Source organism: Mytilus edulis, chromosome 2 (assembly GCF_963676685.1).
Source record: "Mytilus edulis chromosome 2, xbMytEdul2.2, whole genome shotgun sequence".
Taxonomy (NCBI): domain Eukaryota; kingdom Metazoa; phylum Mollusca; class Bivalvia; order Mytilida; family Mytilidae; genus Mytilus; species Mytilus edulis.
The window spans coordinates 25,787,779-25,810,582 of NC_092345.1; the positions used below are offsets into that span (position 1 = coordinate 25,787,779).

A 22,804-nucleotide genomic window follows, 5' to 3' on the forward strand; every position below is an offset into this window, starting at 1 on the left:
GACACTTCGAATTCAACTCACTCAAAAACATGTAATGATTTTTACCGATTATATATCTAGTTTACAATTAGTTTGTTAAATTTTTATATAATACGTAGTTATTATTTTTGTCTTACGTTTTGTTTTATACAGTTTAAATGTACAAATATTATACAATAAAATTGAGAATGGAAATGGGGAATGTGTCAAAGAGACAACAACCCGACCAAATAAAAAACAACAGCAGAGGGTCACCAACAGGTCTTCAATGTAGCGAGAAATTCCCGCACCCGGAGGCGTCCCTCAGCTGTCCCCTAAACAAATATATACTAGTCCAGTGATAATGAACGCCATACTAATTTCCAAATTGTACACAAGAAACTAATATTAAAATAATACAAGACTAACAAAGGCCAGAGGCTCCTGACTTGGGACAGGCGCAAAAATGCGGCGGGGTTAAACATGTTCGTGAGATCTCAACCCCCCCCCCCCCTATACCTCTAACCAATGTAGAAAAGTAAACGCATAACAATACGCACATTAAAATTCAGTTCAAGAGAAGTCCGAGTCTGATGTTAGAAGATGTAACCAAAGAAAATAAACAAAATGACAATAATACATAAATAACAACAGACTACTAGCAGTTAACTGACATGCCAGCTCCAGACTTCAATTAAACTGACTGAAAGATTATGATTTCATCATTTATAATCATTTATAACTTTAATGTAACACTAATAATTAGTTTCTAATTGACTATATTTGAAAAAAAACAAAATTATTGATAAAATATGATATCATATTGTATTTTTTTCATATTTAATTTGTATTTTCTTTTCCGCCTATACTTATGACACCGGTTAGGAGGCCCTAGCTAAGATATTCCTAAGATAGCTTCGATGTGCATGCTGAGGCGTGTCGTAAGTCTGTCCTAACTTTATCCTAAATTCTGTCTTAAGAAATTCTTAGGACGGAACTTAGGACAGTTTCGATATAAAATAGCAAGTGTGTTTATGGATTTCATGTTTTAAACTAATGCATCCGTTTTTCCATTGATGGGAAATTACCTAGATATTTTGTTTTATTAAAATGGTAACCAATACTCTAAAGTATTTTAAAAAGGTGTCACTGTGCAGTGTCTAACTTATCTAAATCAAGGCTAAATATAAGATATCTTAGGATTTATCAAGTTTAATTAAATGTAAGAAAAGTATAACCGTTATCAGCAATGTTATGTAAGATCGATACATATTTTAAATAATCAATATTTTTGCAATATATATTTTTAAAGACTTCCTGGTTGATAAAATTGATAAGTGTTTTTGACCAAAATCTCTTAGATAAACTAGAGTGTCGATTTTGCATAACTCTTTGATAAATTAATACTTATCGAATACTTTATGATGCAAAAGATTAAAGTATCAAGATTGTTATCTACTTGACCGACTTTACCACATTTTGTAATTTTCGTAATTGGGAACAGGATTTATTTTCACTATCAATGTCATTTTCAGATATTTCATGAATCTTTTGCGTCTTAAAATTCCCTCCATAATATTTATTCTCTACATCATATTCAGAAAAAAACTTATAAAATGTGTGTTATGTTATATATTTTCTAAAAAAGAAAAGAATAAATCTGTCTAAAAACAAGATTTCATCATTTACATTTATTTAAGTTTGTTTGACCTGTCACACTGTTTTCTGTCGGCCGTTTCAAAGCATTCATGATAAATAATCATGCATCTTCTTTCTTTGTTCTTTAACTTTCTCTTACTTTCAGGCCATTGTTCTCTGTCTTGGTATCTATGATAAGTTAATTTCCTTTTAAAAAAATGCTTAATGTTTACCAATATTCTCTTTTCTTCATATTTAAGCACCTCTATCCTTATTGTTTGCCGATTTTTCATATTTTTTAATTTTATGCCTATTCTCAATTCTGTAAATCTATCGTTTTTTTTTTTGTTTTTTTTTTTACAATTGACCTGTATACATTGGTTACAGTGCCCAAACTATACAACAGCTAAAGTCACACACTATACATGTTGCCAGGGAGAAAACCATCCTTTAAATTAAACGGATACACCACAAACTCCCTCTCGGACAAAATGATTTATAATACATAATCAAGGAAAACCACTCACGAACTCCAGGTAGCTGACTTTGAACAGGAACATGACTATGTAGCTCGAGATTCATCTCTTTATACATTGGCATGAGCATGGAGCTCTAATGATATCGACTTTAGACAGGAACTTGACCACTGAGTTCGAAATTCTGGACTTCGGACAGGAATATGAACTTGGAGCTCCAGAATCTTGACTTCGAACAGGAACATGAATTTGTAGCTTGACGTTTGTCTTTGGACAGGACATGAACATTAGCTCTGAGTTTCTGTCTTTGAACAGGAAATTGATCTTAGAGCTCGAGGTTGCTAACTTTGGACATGAACATGAATATATAAGCATGTCTCAGTTTACAAAGAAAGAAAAAGAGTGAACCGCTAAAAAATTCTTTTTATTATTCTTTAAAACGAGCAATATTACAATACCCCTAATAAAACATCGGCTAAATAAATACTTGAAGGGATACATACATGTCGGTATGATATTTTATGATTTATATCATACATGTTGTGCTCTTATCAAATATTCTTTCGTATATCGCTATCGTAATGCTTGAGTTTTTAAAAGTTATAAAATGACAGTAAATAGTTAAGATATTAAAGGTTGTGTTATAAAACAATTTTACATCAATATCGTAGATTATCTGGAAAAACGAGATAAAGTTAACACGCTTTAAACAGATTGAAAATATTATAACTGATTTCTCGGATAAGCATAAGGAAGTAGAAAATCCGAAACTCGCAAACGAGGAAAAAAGTTCAAAATATCTATTCTTTGCAACAGTCATTGAACTTTTTATTTTCGATCATATCTGATTAAAGTGACGGTAAGTGCTATATTTCTTTAATATTCATTTTAAAAGAAAAACTGGTGTTTTTTTGTAGTCTTACATGTATCATGTTTTTGAAACATTTCAATTTTCCATTGTAATTTATTTGCCTTATTAATAATCTGGCTGTTGCATAATATATCATAATTGGAATTATTTGCCTATTCCAAAATTATAAAGATAGAAAATGTATTCATAAATTGCTTTGAATTCATTTTTTTAAACAATTAAAAAAAAACTTCATCTCCAAAGCAGGTCTAGTAACCGCTCGGCTCTGTCTATCTTTTCATCATTCTCACGTCTGTCTGAAAGGCCTTTTGTGGAAAATTTCGTCAAAGTTTTCCTCGGCTTCTATGAATTGACTAATTCAAATCAATGAACGCATACATTCATTGGCAATTATACCGAATCTTCTTATTTTTTTTTATGTAATTGCCGTATGACGTAAAATCTATAGTTTGTTATGATTTCCAACTCAGATTAGTATGTTGTGTTCGAAATATCAATTTGACTCACGTTTACTTCTGCTTTAGAACTACTTTGATGGAATTGTTGGAAATTGTCATACAAGTGAAAAGATTGACCTATTCATTGTTGGTGTGCATTATCCAATTTGAGGGGATGACGACAATTAATTTTCTTTTGATGAACCATGGTAAGTTTCAGATAAAAAACAAGTCCTGTTTTTAAAATGCATTTTAGGTTGGGGATTTTTTCGTATTACTAATCACTTGCTTTTCAGATTTTTCTTACCTCCTTTTTTTTTTAAAGTCATGATTCAGTCATCAGTACTATACGATTCACTGAAAGATTTAAAACCTGTAAAAAGGAGGCAGAAGAGGTGTGAAAATCTTTCGGTAAAGAAAAACAACCTAGAATACTTTTTGTCAATTTGTTTACAGAGGATACTGGTTCTTACTGAATTCCAATTTGTATATACATATGCACTATGATTTTAAATAGATTTCAGAATTTTGAGGCATAACATACATGTACCGCGTATTCTGTAAAGTGTTTATTTGAATTGTTTCAAATGAACAACTTCATGTTTTACTCCATGTTGTTTTATGTATTTTTTATGTAATTGTTCTCTATTTTTTATTTTTTCCGACCAATATTCTATATTCTTTATATTTGAGCACACTATTATTTTCTAATTTTTTTCCCCCTGTTCATTTGGGCCATTATTACCTATTTTGTCAACCCCATTCAAACCGTCATATTTTTAATATGACAATGTGAATCGACAATCACTTAAAATAGGACATTTTTTTATCAACAATTTAAAATTTATATCTCGGTAAGTTATATTTCGAATCCGTAAAACAATATTCGAGGACAGGTAAAGATAAATGTTTATTTTGTGTACCACGTGGTAGTAATGGTATAGAACTATGGCTATCAAGATTTTTCGTAAAGGGCGTCTGTCGGTCTGATCTCTATCAGTTGATGTAATAATACTGTTTTGACTGTACAAAAATTCTGACCACACAACCAACCCTAATTAAATAAGCATGAGAGATACGGCGAGGGAGCATAATAAACGATTACTCAATAAGCATAGTCCCAGGTTAGGGGGAGGGTTGGAATCCCGCTAACATGTTTAACCCCTCAACATGATTTATGTATGTGCCTGTCCGCCCAAGTCAGGAGCCTGTAATTCAGTGGTTCTCGTTTGTTTATGTATTATATATTTGCTTTTCGTTCATCTTTTTTATATAAATAAGGCCGTTAGTTTTCTCGTTTAAATTGTTTTACATTGTCAAACTGGGCCTTTTATAGGTGACTATGCGATATGGGCTTTGTTCATTTATGAAGGCCGTACGGTGACCTATAGTTGTTAATGTCTGTGTCATTTTGGTCTCTTGTGGATAGTTGTCCCATTCGCAATCATATCACATCTTCTTTTTTATAGTGATTTTCTCATAAATCTGTAATTTTCTTTTTTTTTTGGGTTAAATAATAACCGATGTTATAGAAAATATAAACAAAGAAACAATCAATGAACCTTTAACAATCGTTGCCTGGCAATTTTATTAAATCTTTAAATGATCTATAAATGAAATTTCACCTATAACTGTTTATGATTGTTAATCTTTGCAGATTCAAAAACATGGGAAGCAAATAAAACTATTTAAAAAACGACAGGTATATAGCAATAAGTAAATACATATATTGTAAAACACTTTACCTAACATGTATTGTATAATTTTCTAATGTAATGGTACGAAAACAATATAACACTGTATAAGGAAATAGACAGAGAACTGGCTTACAGTTTATTTAATTTTTAAGTAGAGTTGAGCTGAAATTAAATGTGCGTATTGTTATGCGTTTACTTTTCTACATTGGCTAGAGGTATATGGGGGGGGGTTTGAGATCTCACAAACATGTTTAACCCCGCTGCATTTTGCGCCTATCCCAAGTCAGGAGCCTCTGGCCTTTGTTAGTCTTGTATTATTTTAGTTTTAGTTTCTTGTGTACAATTTGGAAATTAGTATGGCGTTCATTATCACTGAACTAGTATATATTTGTTTAGGGGCCAGCTGAAGGACACCTCCGGGTGCGGGAATTTCTCGCTACATTGAAGACCTGTTGGTGACCTTCTGCTGTTGTTTTTTTCTATGGTCGGTTTGTTGTCTTTTTGACACATTCCCCATTTCCATTCTCAATTTTATTATTGAGAAAGAATTATTCAGTATTATTTAACTGTAATTTTTAGTTTTTAGGTGTATTCCCAGCACCGTCAGATACATACGGAGGACGGGAATAAATGTTTCCATTGTGAAGATCATGGACACTATCCATCCTTGCCAATTGAGCCATTATTTCTTTTGGTACGTTACGACTCAATAGTTAAAACTTAAATTCGAAGTTTAATATGTTTATTACAAGCTTATTACTTTTTCGCCAAAGTCGTCAATTCTACTACAGATTTCAATACATATGATTTCACACTGCTTTTTTTTCAGTTGCAAAAGATCTGAAGTTAAATTAATTTAATCCACCGACGTGTCCCGAGTAGACTCAATTTTCTACCATCACATGGACATACAAATGTACATGTTCACCACAACATTTCTAAAAACAAAACTTGTTCTTCTAAATATTCAATTAGTATTGTATTGTCATATACCATTTGTTATTATAAAATGAAATATAGAGTATTAACAGATTGATATGTCTACAAAAATGTCAAAGATCAATAGCATACAGAAGAAGCTAACAACTAAGATTAGGAACTACAGGCGAATAACTCGTATATACATTTGCAGTACTTGTTTTCACACAATTCAGGAAAAAGACGAATGAGACACATCAGAAAACCTTCATTTGTGTAAAACAAGCAATAGTTTTTTTTTAATTTAAACACTTTTAAATGATGTTTTTTTTTATACTTCCAGTTAGCAGCAATGAATTCAGTAAATCAACATTTCGTGAGTAGGTGTTGAATAAGGTGTACGTTTAAAGTCAAATTATGTAAGTATTAAAGTATTTATATGGATATCTCCAAAGTAAGTATAAGAATTTGCAATTTATTATTTCAGATGCTTTTTTAGTTTTAGATGCTTCTTTATTTCAGGTACAAGGTAAGTATGCTTGGTAAGATAGTAGCGAATTTGTTGCTTATATTGCTTTCATAGCATACATGCATCATGCAGTTTATCAGTACGGTTGAATGTTTGTTTAAAATAAAATAAAACAAAGAAGTCTTTTACTCGGAAATTTTGTCTGCTCCGTCGTTTTTTTTCTCTCTCCATTTTTAATGTAAATGTTTAAATACATAAAACACAATATGTGGGAAAACATTTGCTCAATTCATCGTGAGGGAATTCAATGCATTACTGATAGTAGTAGTATTTTAAACAGGTAGAGCAAAATATGTTTTGCGTTGTTGGTTTACATCGTTATCCATTATAGTTGACCAATCAGTGACGTGCCCTCTTTTAAAATTTCGGTGAATGCCATTCCCTTACAGAAAATACAACTACAGAGGAACCACTAACCACTGATCATACATATTCTGAGGAGATAACAATAACACCGACCACGACCGAAAACCATTTCTCATCGAGACTGGTATCCACACCTTCTACAACGACGACGACAAAACAGACGACTACGTCTGCTACTCAATCACCCACACCCTGTATTAGTGGAGGATTGAACAGAACTGATGCCACACTTGACGAGGAATGCGGTACACATGGTGAAGATGCGAAATGTAATGTTTCAAATAGTGCATGTACTGAAACATCTATAGCTAGCACTTGGAGATGCCGATGTGTCCAGGGATATGCCAAGAAGAATGATGCATGTCAGCAATGTAAGTGTTCATCATATTCATCTTATGCGAAATATTCTTTTTTATAATGTAACAGTGCTATAAGCAAAGTCAAAATATCAGTCATCGTAAGAATGTAGATTTCCGTAAATAGTATGGCGTCCACATCAGTGACATATCAATTAATTTTGATACCAAACTATTTCGTTTGAAAAAGTTCCAGAATACGGAGAACCACCATACACTGTTCCAAAAGATACATTTTATGTGTTATCCTGTTGAAACAAGATTCAACAGACTCCTATTCGATCTGTTTCCCAGCTTGGTATATTTAAAAAAAAAACAATGTATAGTTATTCTATATGAAACATCGATATCATTGAAAAATGCCAAGATTGTATTGGGTAAAATATATTTTTAGACGGAAATAATGTCTTCATCAAGATGCAAAAAAAAAAATCACGCTCTCGGTATAGAATCCTTATGGTGAGATGTTAAATTATTGGCAATGCAAATGACAGTGTTTGTAAACACAGTTTACCATTTTTACGACGTACATTGTATTTGACTTCTTTATATACAGACAGGATAACATTAGTGATAATACCAACGAAAAATATCTTTAAAAATACTATTTATATTTATGGAATCCAATCTATAATTTTCAAGATAAAACATCAACAAAATACGTATCTTATTTGGAAAACTAGTCGAACAACATGTTGTAAACTTCTAGATTGTCATAATTACGATGCCTTACTTCACAATATAGTATGAAAATCTAACTATGACTAGCAATCTCGCGTCATTCTGAAATTAATCTTCATTTCAAAATGAAATAAAACATTCTCGATGACACGAGCTTTAACTATAAAGAGCACAAGTAAATAAAAGAGTACTTGATAGCAATCGTGTTTTGTAAACCTAGCAAAATAAATGTGTGAACAAGTATTAACTGTTTCTTTAAGAAATTGTATAGGGTTGTACAAAGGTTGACCGTGTGATACGGTGCTTTTTGTCCGCGATTTGCTTTTTGTCCGCTTTTGCTTTTTGTCCGATTATTTTGCTTTTTGTCCGATACTTTTGCTTTTTGTCCGTTGCTTTTTGTCCGTTTTGCTTTTTGTCCGATAATTTTGCTTTTTGTCCGATACTTTTGCTTTTTGTCCGTTGCTTTTTGTCCGTTTTGCTTTTTGTCCGATAATTTTGCTTTTTGTCCGACACTTTTGCTTTTTGTCCGTTGCTTTTTGTCCGTTTTGCTCTTTAGCTCACCTGGACCATAGGACTAAGTGAGCTTTTCTCATTTTCTCATTATTCGTCGTCGTCATTAATTTTTACAAAAATCTTCTCTTCTGAAACTACTGGCAAAATTAAAGCAAACATGGCCAAAATCATCCTTAGGGTATTTAGTTTCAAAAAAGTGTCCGATGACCCCGCCCAATAATTAAGATGGCCGCAATGTCTAAAAGAAGAGCATCGCATAAAATGTAGATTTTGGCTTATATATCTGAAACAAAACCATAGAGACAATCTAACAAGGGATAAGAACATTTCGCCTCATAAAATAATGTGGACCAGTCAGAACTTTTCATGTGGGACAATATGAGCTCTTAATTTAAAAAAAAAGTGGGACAATCGGGAATAAGCCCTACAGACTTGAGCAATTCTAAAATAAACACTGTTGATGTATCTCTTTTAAATTTTCTATTAAAAAGTGTTTTACATTTACGAATGCACTATATTGTATCTGTATCTAAAATATTAAACGCATTGTTTTCGTGATAGAAATTAAGTAAATGCTTAAGTAACCATTTTATTACTTTTCCCCCTCTTTTCGAGTTTGTCAAACAAAAATAAACTTATCTACTTTGTTGAAAATGCTGTTGTGTTAACCAAAGTTTCCTTAATCTTATTACTTGAATAACCTCGAACTTCCTCGTCATTTGGATATAGTTGCTAAATAATTCCGAAATGTATGGATTAATACAGTTTATTTAAATAAATAGCTACACATGTATTACGTAAACTTTGTGATAGTGTTCCAAAAATGAAGTTTGTTTGTTTGTTATATTTGTAATATTTGTAATGTTTAAGAAAAATAAAGTTGTTGGAAATATGACGAAAATATTACCAGACTTAAAAAAGTTTTTTTTTAACTGAAATGTTGCAAAATATTTTGGAGCGACTGTCAATCGGCCATTCGCATATAAGTGCAAATGGTGACTATATATTATTAGCGGGAAGAAGAAACTGTGCGTTTTTATAAAAGCAATAACATGTCGTAAATGTGTGCACTTCCACATGTAGCAAACGCCGACACCATTTAACATAATGATAAAACTATTCAAACGAGAAAACCATTGATTTACAAAACACTATACGACAAACAAATACAGAAACAAACAACAACTATTGAATTACAGATTGAAACTCCGTTCCTGACTTATACGTATGATTATCATATATAATATTTAGCGCGGTTAAACATCAATTTAGAATTTCAATAACGAAACCATCACTCAAGGATTATTTGATTTGATAAATTTCTAAACTATTCTAAAGTTTCGAGCATATAAAAAAGAAGATGTGGTATGATTGCCAATGAGACAACAATCCACAAAAGACCAAAATGACACAAACATTAACAACTTTAGGACTGTATATTCAGTGGTTGTCGTTTGTTTATGTGTTACATATTTGTTTTTTCATTTATTTTTTTGACATAAATAAGGCCGTTAGTTTTCTCGTTTGAATTGTTTTACATTGTCTTATCGGGGCCTTTTATAGCTGACTATGCTGTATGGGCTTTCCTCATTGTTGAAGGCCGTACGGTGACCTAATGCTGTTAATGTCTGTGTCATTTTGGTCTTTTGTGGATAGTTGTCTCATTTGCAATAATACCACATCTTCTTTTTTATAAGAATATCAACTCCTCACACGTACAATTATTACTTCATTTTCTTTTTTTCATTCATCTAATTATTATATCTATTTTAATTCAATATTGTATCCATATAAATGTATATGAACGCTTACATATATATAATCATTGCGATATCATATATTAGAGAGAGGCAAAGTGTACCAAAGGATAATCACACTAAAAAGGGTTGAAACAAACCAACAAATCCGCAGCTGAATGAAAAACAACAAGATACACAACAGTCCACAAAACAAATGGTTCGAGAACACAATTAAATCGTAGTGCATTTCTTTTAGACATAAATGAAAATTTAAAAAATCCCACCTGCGCTTTCTCAATGAAACTTTTACAGTGTGTTGTACTAATTTTGGGACAAATTATATCAAAATTATAGAAAACTTCATCGCGTCTAACTCAAAATATGGACAATTTTGTGTTTAGGGTGTCTTGAAATCTTTTGACAGCTTCCGAAGTGCTAATTTTTAACCTTTTTCAGCTGGACCAAATCACTACTTTCCTGTAAAATTCTGGACCCAAATTTTTTTTACAGTGTAATTTCACCCCCCCCCCCCCCCCCCTACTTACAATGTGAGGCATTAAACAAGGAGAAATAAATTTGGAAGGGGAATTATTGGCAAGTAACCCACTGTTATCACTAGGGACTAATAACGAAAATCAAGGGACGACAATTGTGGTCTCGGACGAAATCATTGAAATTTAAAATCTGAGCAACAAGAACCAATGCAACTGTGATGATGTATGGTTAACTGGAAGAGTAAGATAATCCTGCTCCGTCCATTAAGTTTTAAAAAGTCATGTATTAAACTCAAACTCTCGAACACGTTGTCTTGGAAGATCTTTATTCCAAGGGGGTCCTTAATAGTTGCGTTTTGATAATCCTATAAGGAGTTTATAATTTAACTCCTTGCGAACACTTTCATAAGGAACGAAAATTCCCATCTGCATCTTTTTGAAAAGATTGCAAATATTGTTTAAATTAAATAGGGTATCCCATTTCAAACCCAGCGTCTCGGAAAATTTCATTTTTGGGCACTAGACAATGATTAAATGTAGTAATTCGATAATAATACATGGATTTCTCGCGAAAACATCGTTAAGGCGAAATTTAAAGTTTGACTTGGCTGATTGAAGAAATTTCACAATAAAAACTGAAACGCAAAAACCCAAAAACGCATAAAGATGTTTATTCAGGACAATAACTTATATAAAACAACAGCAGAAATACATATAATGTATCACCAATGGAGGTTGTAAAATACTGTAGGTGATACTTAAACGTAATGTTCTATTTATTTTTTTTGTCGTTAAGGGGACTGGAGGGTATTAATCCATTATTTTTTAAATATACATGTAGGATTTTGCTTGTTTTTCTATAGATGAACTTTTATCATATACTAAATAGAAAAATCAAATAAAAACATGGGGTTATCGTTCACTTAAGCTCACAATCTGCCCTCGAAAGAAGCAACCATTTTTGTTAAGGTACTTTTTTTTAAGTTGAACTAATAGGAGAAATAGAGAGATATATATATCGAAATAAAAAAAGAACTAAATTACAGAAATCGATTTAATTTTACAACTGTTTAGTTTACGTAAAGCATATTTGAAAAATATCTATAGGTCACCGATGAGTTGAAAAAGACATTTTAATTCTAATGCCAAAACAAAATGTCATTATTGCACTAAAGGGAGACAATTTGGAGCTTTTACAGTGATATAAACATTTGAAAAATAAATCTGAGGCCAAAATCATTCGATATTTTGGGTTGATTTTTGAGCCAATTCATAAAGTTATAACTAATAGTGTAATAAATAAAATTTGTAAAGAAAACAAAAATGATAAAATTTTTGCTGAAATTACCCTCGAGCATCCGAAAGAGCAAGTATTGCACACAAAAAAAAGGAATCATCCTTTAACGGAAACAACTCTTGAAATCATCGGCTATTCGTCGATGACTAAAGGCTATTTATTTCTGAAATCTAAATTTTGTTTTGCTGTTCTGAGTGTTCAAGATGTTACATGCAGCTAAAATATTGGTAAAACATTTGAAAAAATACTGATCTGTATAAAATTTACACAAAAGTAAACGAATGAAAGCCACTGGAATGCAGTCCAGGACTCGGATAAATAAGCACATTTAAACAAGAGTGCACACACTGAAATGTCTCGCCTACTTTACTCATCATTAATATTATGTTGATAGCCCTAAGTATAAAGATTTATTACAACTGCCACATAAACTTAACATTAACCAAGATAGCTAAACAAAGACCAAATGAATTATGAAAATGAGGTAAAGGTCAGACGAACCATACCAGGCAGACATGAACAGCTAACAATTCTTCGATACAACAAATATACTTGACCTATTACTTATAGTTTAAGAAAAACAGACCAAAACACAAAAACTTAACACTGTGCAATGAACCGTGAAATTGAGGTCATGGTCAAATAAAACCTGGGAGACTTATATATAGATCATAAGATATTTTCATGCACCAAATATAGTGACCTTTGGCATATAATATTAGATAAAAAGACCAAAACTCAAAAACTGAACTTTGACCACTGAACCATGAAAATGAGGTTAAGGTCAGATGATATCTTCCCGCTAGACATGTACACCTTACAATCATTTCATACAACAAATATTGTAGACTCATTGCATAAAGTATGAGAAAAACAGACCAAGACAGAAAAATTTAACTATAACCACTGAACCGTGAAAATGAGGTCAAGGTCAGATGACACCTGCCAGTTGGACATGTACACCTTACAGTCCTTCCATACACCGAATATACTAGCCCTGTTGCTGATAGTATCTGAGATGTGGACTTGACCACCAAAACTTATTCTAACCTTTGTTCACTGATCCACGAAATGAAGTCGAGGTCAAGTGAAAACTGTCTGACGGGCATGAGTACCTTGCAAGGTACGCACATACCGAATATAGTTATCCTATTACTTATAATAAGAGAGAATTCAACATTACAAAAATTCTGAACTTTTTTTTACAAGTGATCACTGAACCATGAAAATGAGGTCAAGGACATTGGACATGTGACTGACAGAAACTTCGTAACATGAGGCATCTATATACAGAGTATGAAGCATCCAATTTTTCCACCTTCTAAAATATTAAGCTTTTCAGAAGTGAACTTACGCCGCCGCCGCCGCCGCCGCCGCCGCCGCCGCCGCCGGATCACTATTCATATGTCGAGCTTTCTGCAACAAAAGTTACAGGCTCGACTAAAATGACAGGTTATATGAACTGAGTGGCAATAAAAGCACAAGTCTAACACTTGCTTTTTAAAAAATTAAAATCTTTATTTAAAATGGTCATCTTTAAACAAACAAAAATTGAATATGAAAATTTACAATTCCAACAATAGATCGATATTAAACAGAACTGTTTCATTATCATGTTTCGGCTACAATTGGTATATGAACCATCCAAATGTCAAAATATCAACATAGAGTATTTACAAAGAATGTTTCTGTTATGTTGTGCAACTAAATCTCTACAGCAAATGGTAGTGACAACACTAGATGTTAATTAGGATCCAGCGAAAAGCCAGGCTTTTGTCCACGAAGGTAGCAAATTGTCGGTGTGACTATCGCTGACGGCTTTTGGTAACACACGATATGGTTGTTGGTCATGTTGTTATCACCAAGGGAAGGTCATCGTGCTCTTAATTTCCACACAAACTGATATAGCTCCAAAGGTTTAACAATGAACACCAATGGACACTCATGTCAATTGGAAGGCCACGCGGAATCAATATCGGAGATGTTAAAGACAAATGCATCGGTCATGCTGGGCTTTTGTTGCTTAATGTCTAAATGGACATGGCCTATAATTAAAAGATCCTTTTGCGGAATTTGTGGATTATTTGGTCAACTGTATACAGTCTACGAGCAATTGCATCCTGGGAAAAGCCTCATTAGATAAACCCCAATTTGTTTGTAATTGGTTGCCAGAAAGACCTGGTATATAGTCTTATATTTATTGAACTTACTTACTTACAATAAGGGATAAGCCAGCGAGTAAGTCAGCAAAGGGTTAGGGAAGTACCATGGTATATAAAAAAAGTCGAAACAAACAATTGCCGGCTGGCCAAGAGATTCTCCACGTGGGGTATGATGCCAGAGGTAGAAGTAGGCATTGCCTTAACAAAGGCACAGATCACTTAGGCCCAAGACCCGTACGAGTTTGACAACAATGAATTAAAAGGGTAAGGTGGTACCTCTGTTTGCAACGAAGTCGAAATACACTTTAATAATTGCCGGCTGGCCAAACTAAAAGATTCTCCACGTAGGCCATTTTACCAGAGATAGAGGAGGGCATTGCCATACAAATTTCTTATAGCACTTATGCCCTAGACCCGTACGAGTTTGACAATAATGTATCAAAAGGGGGAGATGGTACCTCTGTTTACAACAAAGTCGAAATAAAGTATTGCCGGCTGGCCAAACTAAGAGGTTCTCCACGTAGGCCATTTTACCAGAGATAGATATGGTAATTGCCTTTAAAATGGCATATAACACTAATTCCAAAGACTTGTACGATTTTGCCTGCAAGGGGTTAAAAATAAAAGGTGTTACCTTTGTTTACAACGAAGTCGAAATAAACCTCTACCTCTGGTATAATGATCCACGTAGAGAATCCCTGAGTTTGGCCTACCGGCTACAGTTATTTTGACTTTAATGTGAACAGAGGTACCACCTCCTCATTTTAGCTCTTTACTGACAAACTCGTACGGGTATATGCCATATAAGTGCTATAGGCTATTTTAAAGGCAATGACCACCTATACCTCTGGTAGCATGGCCCATGTGGTGAATCTCGTAGTTTGAAAAGCCGGCAATATTTCATAACGACTTTGTGATATACTAGAATACCCTCCTTTCCTTTTGCTGGCATAAGTGCTATAAACCATTTTAAAGGCAAGGCCCACCTCTACCTCTGGAACATTATCATGATAAACGGGGATCATCTTTTATTTTTGGCCATCCGGCAATAGTTTATTTTGACTTTGTTATATACCAGGGTACCTCCTTACCCTTTGCTGACAAACTCGTACAGATCAATGGAATAAGAAGTATGGGCCATTTTAGATGCAATGTCCACCACTACCTTTGTTATAATGGCCTATGTTGAGAATTTCTTTGTTTGGCCAGCCGGCAATTATTCATTTCGACTTCGTTGTAAACATAGATACCACCTCCCCCTTTTAACACTTTGCTGAAGCACTGGTACGGGTCTACGGCATAAGTGGCCATTTTTGAGGCTATGGCCACTTCTACCTCTGGTATCATGGCCCATGTGGAGAATCTCTTCGTTTAGCCAGCCAGCAATAGTTTATTTCGACTTTGTGATATACTTAGGTACCCCCTTACCCTTTGCTGATTAACTTACACGGGTCTGGGACATACGTGTTATGGCTATGTTAGAGGTAATGCCTACCTCATCCTCTGATATAATACCCCGCGTATAGAATCTCTTAGTTAGGCCAGTCGGCTTAATTTATATTTTCGTTGTATACAGGTCTAGGGCGTTAGTTTTATCAGCCATTTAAAAGGCAATGCACACATTTAACCTAGGATTAATGGCCAACTTGGAGAATCTCGTACTTAAGCAAGCCGGCAATAATTTATTTCGACTTCTTTGTAAACAGAGGTTCCAACTCCCTTTTAAACCCTTTGATGATACCGCGTACTTCTCTAGGGAATAAGTGATTTAGGCCATTTTAGAGGCAATGACAACCTCTACCTCTGGTATCATGGCCCACGCGGAGAATCTCTTAGCCATCCAGCAATAGTTTAGTTCGACTTTATTATATACTAGGGTATTAACCTTACACTTTGCTGACTAACTCGTACGGGTCTAGGTCATACGTGCTCATGGTCATTTTATAGAGGCAATCCCTTCCTCTACCTCTCATATTATGGCCCGCGTGGATAATTTCTTAGTTTAGCCAGCGGGCAACAGTTTATTTCAACTGCGTTATATACCGGGCTAATTCATCCCCCTTTTAACTCATTGTTGACAAACTCGTTCGGGTCTATAGCATAAGTGCTATGAACCATTTTTAAGAGAATGACTACTCCAACATCTAGTATAAGGGCGCACCTAAAAATGTCTTAGTTTGGGCAGCCGTCACTATTTTTGGTGGACTGTGTGATATACTAGAGTATTCCCCTTACCCTCTTCTGACCAACTCGTACGGGTCGAGGACATAAGTGCCATGGCCCATGGACCATTTAAGAGGCACTGCCTACCTATACCTCTGGTATAATGGCCAACGTGGAGAATCTCTCAGTTTGAAGAGCTGGCAATAATGAGGTTTATTTTTACTTCGTGATATACCGGCGAAACTCATGCCCCTTTTAATTCGTTGCTGATAAACTCGTGTAGATCCAGGACATAAGTGCTATAAGCCATTTATAAGGGTTTGACTACCTCTTCTTCTGGTATAATGGCCTACCTGGAGTATGTCTTAGTTTAGCCAGCTTTCAAAAGTTGTTTTTTAGACTTAGGGATATACAAGAGTATTCCCCTTGCCCTCTGTTGACCAACACCTACGGGTCTAGGATATTAGTGCTTCGAGCCATTTTAGAGGTAATGCGATATATTCATGTACAAATCATTTATAATGTGAGTATGGTCTGTATTTAACTCCTAAAAGGACATGGTATTTTGAAGTTCAAAATGAAACCTGCCAAAAATATACACATTTTATATCGGACATAAAGCAAAATTATCGGACAAAAAGCAAAACGGACAAAAAGCAACGGACAAAAAGCAAAAGTTTCGGACAAAAAGCAAAATAATCGGACAAAAGGCAAAACGGACAAAAAGCAACGGACAAAAAGCAAAAGTTTCGGACAAAAAGCAAAATAATCGGACAAAAGGCAAAACGGACAAAAAGCAACGGACAAAAAGCAAAAGTTTCGGACAAAAAGCAAAATTATCGGACAAAAAGCAAAAGCGGACAAAAAGCGAATTGCGGACAAAAAGCACCGTATCAACCGTGCGCACATCTTTAGAATGACAGAAATGAATAGATGTAAATCGTCACAGTTTAATTTAAAATAATTACAAATATTTTATAGATTTACATATTTGAAAAGAAGATTTTGAAGGGATAAAAGTTAAAATATGTGTAGCAACAAACAAAAGCACAACTGCAATTAAAAGCGAACAATACTGAAGTAAATTGTAATCTTCTATTAAGATATATGAGGATACTAGGTATCAACGAAAACAATATTTTACTTAAAAGATTTATAGTATTGAAGGAGTTATTCGAATAAGACTAGGGGCGATTTGTTTTGGCAAAATGAATTTTTATAATAGGATACGTTTCAATTTTAGGGAACAATTGTGACATATGAAAGCACTTTACTTATACATGATGTTCATTTTAGTGCCTTCTAAATTATTCAACCAAGAGTCTCAAAAGATGTCAATAAATCTTCCTGAAAGCAGTCCTATAGGCCATCAAGGTAAGTCATTTAAGTATAATCAACAGTCACTCATGATGTTTTATAAGAACAAAACTAGGACATAAGACCAACATTTATATGTTTTTATTTTAATCTTCATTGATTGTTGTACCGAACAAGTCCAAGGGATTCACAATTTAAACTAGACAAATATTAGATTATAACGTATCTCGCTCTTTATTTTTGTAATTTGTTTTCAAGCAGGTGTAATTGTAGATGTTATGTTCATGAGTGTATGCTTGTCATATACAGAAATTGATTATTAACGATTGAAATAAATGCATCTAAGAAATTAAAAACTAAAAAGTTGTTGATGTTGGTATTTGTTTGTGTGTAGACCAATGGAAATAATTTCTTTGTATTGAAGACTTGATCACTTTGATAGGCTTCTGGTTTAAATGCAAAATGTTTAGATAGTCGGTAAGATAAATTCGTTACACAGTGTTTTAATGCCTTATGCGATGTGACCTAATACGATATTTATGATGTTAGAAAATTTCATTTAGGGTGTCCCCTCTCACCCCATATGTAACTTACTGGCCCCATTAATGTTGGGTCTCTAGTACACCGTGTAACTAATAATATGGATCAACTGCATGTCAAAATATAATCGTTGTATATTTTATTTGTTACTGATTGACCAATGTCGGTTGGTTTTTTAAATTGTATCATCGTAAATTATATTTTTTAGTTTTAAGAGAACACTTTACAGAGGTTGATGGTTTTTACAAAACAACACCAACAGCTGAAATTTTGGGACCCGGGTCAGACAGTTTTTCACTAAGCACTGCAAATACAGAGTATGTCGTCGTAACAGTAAAGAACATTCCACTATCTAAATCAAAATACGACATTTTTGTAGTAGTGTCTGTTACTGTTGACGGTATTGTGATACGTGATTTTATACATGTTGCAATTACCATTAATAGAACGAGTATCATTGAGAAAAACATATTTGTAATTGACGGGACTCCGAAGGACAGTGTTGTCGGTCAAGTTTGTCAGTCGTGTTTATCCGGGGATGCCGTAACAACTATATCACCAGATAATTCCATGACTGTTGAAAATGATGGTAGCATAAAGACAACAACAAAAATTCATCTTGATACCCTAGAAGGACTCCAAACAATAGCCTATTCATCATACATCGAAGTTAAACAAAATGGCCATTTAGTTGCCAATATAACAATTCTTATTGTACGTTCTCAATACACTCATACATTAACAGAGGGCAGTGGCAGCAATACCCGTGTAGGTGTGCTGACACTGTCTATTCCCTTTTCAATTGATAAATCAGAATTAGCTTTGAATAACAACTTATTGATACTTGGATCTGTGTCACTTGACTATCAGAAAGAACAGGAAATACATGAAGATCTTACGTTATTAGTAAGTGGTACTTCTTTTGACATACAGATTAACATTAAGGTTCAAGATGTCAATGACAAATATCCTGTGTTTTTAGGAGCACCGTATCGCTTCGTAACTGTACAATCTGCTTATACGGGTGTAATAGTCGGTGCTGTTACTGCTTTCGATCCTGATACGCATGCAAATTTAACATACGAAATAACTCCTAATGATAAATTATCGATCAATAACAATGGGGTTATTTTGGTTCAAAGTATTTTCAATACAACTATATATAATGCAAAAGTTATCGTTAGAGATGGAATACATAGCGACACTGAGGATATCATTATTGATATTCGTGAAACCACTAATGAAGATGGAGAAATCAAGAATTTCAATGGAACAATTCTTGAAAATAAAAAGTCTCAAACGGCTATTGTAACTGTCACAGTACCCAAGTATGAAAACTATCGATTTGCTGACAAATCAGCTGAATTAGATTTCACTATCGAATCTGAAACAGTGAGTATGAGAATTTAACTAATTTGAATAAAGTATAGAATTTTTTTTTCACACAAAAACCATTTTCAAAAAGATTCTTTTTTTTTTTTACAAGAAAAAGGCAAACAATGTAAAAGGGATCTATCAAACTCATTAGTCGAAAACTAAACGATAATGCCGTTTGTAAACAATAAATGACAAAAAAGATAAGAACAAAAACAATCAAAAAAACAAAAACAATAAAAACAAAAAACAAAAAAAAAACAACAGTAATACAAGAAACAAAATAGAAAACTAAAGACTGAGCGACAAAAACCCACATAAAATGCGAGTGATCTCATTTGTAAAATTCACTGTTATCTTATTACATGTTCTTTCTTTATGACTCAAGCCTCAATAAAGTTTACTTGTAGAAATTGCAAAATTTATAGATGCACAATATAAATTTCTCAAAATTTCATGATCAGTTTTGACAGATTTCGTCAAATCAAAAGTCTTAAATATAGTTCTTAACTATTCAAACTAAAATACGAATAACGCATAGAGCATTTCGTACATCCAAAGCACTTTTCTGGATTTTATATTTACTGAGAAATCTCAAACCTGTACATTTAAAACCAACAAGACGCATACAGACGTACAGGGGGGTTATATAACGAAACAAGAAATAAAAAATAGACACATTCATCTAAAGTCAAGAGATCTTTGTTTCATAATAAAAATAGTTATGTATTATCGGAAACTTTACGAAAACATGTTACAAATTATATTATAAACATACCACGATTGGGTATCAGTGCCAATGAGACAGCTCTCCATCCAAGTCATAATTTGTAAAAGTAAATCATTATTGGTCAAAGTACGTTATTCAACATGGATATTTGGCTCACTCCGAATAGTAAGCTTCAAAGGGCCCCAAAATGACTAGTGGTAAACCATTCAAACAGGAAAACCAACGGTCTTTTCTATATAAAAACCAGAAAATAAAACCACTGAACATCAGGTTTCTGACTTAATACAGGTGCAAACAAATGCAGTTGGTTTTAAACGTTTTAACAGGAACCAACCGTCACCCTAATTTGAAACAATAGTGTGATATTGAAATATAGATAGACAGGAGTTATTGCCCTTTAAATTCAATTTTACCACTTTTTATCAAATTTTTGTAATCTTTTACAAAAATCTTCTCCACTGAAACTACTAAGACAAATATAACCAAACTTGTTCACAATCATCAGAAGAGTATCTAGTTTTAAAAATGAGTCCAATGACCCTGCCCGCGAACCAAGATGGCAGACATGGCTAAAAATAGTACAAAGGGTAAAATGCAGTATTTGGTTAATATCCCGGAAACTGAAGCATTTAGAGCAAATCTGAATTGTGACAAAAATGTTCATCAGATTTATATATATCTGCTCTGAAATTTTCAGACATATCCGACAACCAGTTGTGTTTTTGCCTCTCAGTTAGTAATTTTACGGAAATTTTGCATTTTTTTGCTATTAATTTAGATATTATTATAGTATCTAAGAATATCTGATACTATAAATTATGATTTTTACCTTATTTTACATGATTTCCAAAGCATCAGTAAATAAAGATGAGCGACACAGGCTCTTTAGAGCGTCTAGTTTACCATATGAATTGATGATGATTCTGAAATTAATTAACCTCTTACATAAATACTACATGTACTAGTACATCTGATCTAATATTTTATGAAAATGTAGGTTTCCATAGTTCGTTTTGTAAACTGTTTTGTTTTTGTATTTTGATCATTTTTATTCTTTTGCAATGGCATGGCCAGATTAAGATCGACTGACTGACAGGTTTTTTGTCCAAATATAATTGCTCCGAAAATAAATATCATCAATGAAGAGACATACATTGTTTGAATCTGATGCATCTCGATAGATACTGCAATGTTATTTTCTATTCTTTTAATTGCCACTTGCTTTTTTCATAATTTAATCAGATAGTCCTATTATAATTTGCTGTTCTTTTAATCTTTTGTTCATTCTTAGGGAGTAATAAGAAACGCAAGAGCATTTGATAGGGAGAAAGAGCAGGAATTCAAACTTACCATTATAGCTAACAAGGAAAACATTGCAACGTGTTCTCTAGCGGTAAGGTGTTTTAGTCATCATACATTTACAATAGCTAAGCTGAAGTTTTTCTTTCATTGAAGTAAAAATATCTTAAAAACTTTATAGTACTGCATGGATCTCATTTCTCAAAAGCATCATACTGCAAAATATAAGAAACCAAGCATTCAAATTGCAGTTTAAACATACATAACAGAAAAATAATACAATAATTAAAAAATTCGTAGAAGGTACAAATTATGTTCATGACTTACTGGGTTTTCTGCAATTTGAAGTGCTTAAGCCTGAATTAAACTTACCACAATGAAAAAGGGGGAAAAATGTAAAGTTTTATGGGTTCTTTTCGCCAATTGTATTGTTTATATTTTTTTACCCTTCAGATATGAAGGTATGATCGTTTCTGTTAAATGTAATTCAAGAAAAGAGCTTCAAATGCATCATTTAATTTTCAATTTACAGATTGTTGGCGTGGTTACAATTTTAGTAATAGATGTGAACGATGAACCTCCCGAATTTGTTGATGCTCCTTACAACGCTACGGTTGTAGAAGAGGAAAAGGGTAAAGAACTGTTGGTAAGATATATATTTATTTAAATGACTTAGCATCCCCTAGAAATCGGGGACTTTTTATAACTTTTAGTTATTCCTTTTTATATCTTATTAATACCAATTCAGTTACTCTCATTGTTGATTTCGCAACACTAATCTCAAGGGTTAACAGTAAACTTTTATTTATAAGTCTTTTGAATCTGGAGCACTTTTCAAGATAAACCATCATCGACAACACTGAAAATATGTGAAAGCCAAGGATGCTTATAAACTTTAAAAGAACGCGAGGAGCTATTTCATACAAGGGTTAGCAATCTGTAATAAGTCAGAACTAAATCCATCATACTTTTTTCAAGACTAACCTAGAATTGTTATTTATGACTTAAAAACAATCGTTTTTTGCGCATCTGTAAATGTTGTACGTAAGATGACTTATTGTTGCATACATACACGTTTATATTTTGAATGTTTTTATGGTTGTCTCATTGGCTATCATATCACATTTGTTTTTTTCTTATATTCTTATTCATAAGGTTACATATATTATCTCAAAGTTTGTGAAACTACCATTACACTTACACCATTGCACCCGGATTTGTTTTTTTCTCAATTGATTTATGACTTTCG

The 22,804-nt window shown here is 33.2% G+C and overlaps 1 protein-coding gene across 2 annotated transcripts in view; it reads left to right on the forward strand.

Annotated features, from left to right (window-relative positions):
• The first annotated feature begins 2,739 nt into the window (after positions 1–2,739).
• LOC139511813 (protocadherin Fat 4-like) overlaps positions 2,740–22,804 on the forward strand; it is a 58,805-nt gene continuing 38,740 nt past the window's right edge. The window contains exons 1-8 of one of the 2 annotated variants that reach the window (XM_071298908.1): positions 2,740–2,931; positions 3,468–3,589; positions 5,657–5,771; positions 6,339–7,261; positions 17,592–17,669; positions 18,361–19,544; positions 21,548–21,649; positions 22,088–22,201. In XM_071298908.1, the coding sequence (XP_071155009.1) occupies positions 17,627–17,669; positions 18,361–19,544; positions 21,548–21,649; positions 22,088–22,201 (1,443 nt within the window). In that variant the 5' untranslated portion in view covers positions 2,740–2,931; positions 3,468–3,589; positions 5,657–5,771; positions 6,339–7,261; positions 17,592–17,626. The remainder of the gene's footprint in view (positions 2,932–3,467; positions 3,590–5,656; positions 5,772–6,338; positions 7,262–17,591; positions 17,670–18,360; positions 19,545–21,547; positions 21,650–22,087; positions 22,202–22,804) is intronic. The other variant, XM_071298907.1, reaches the window with a different exon arrangement.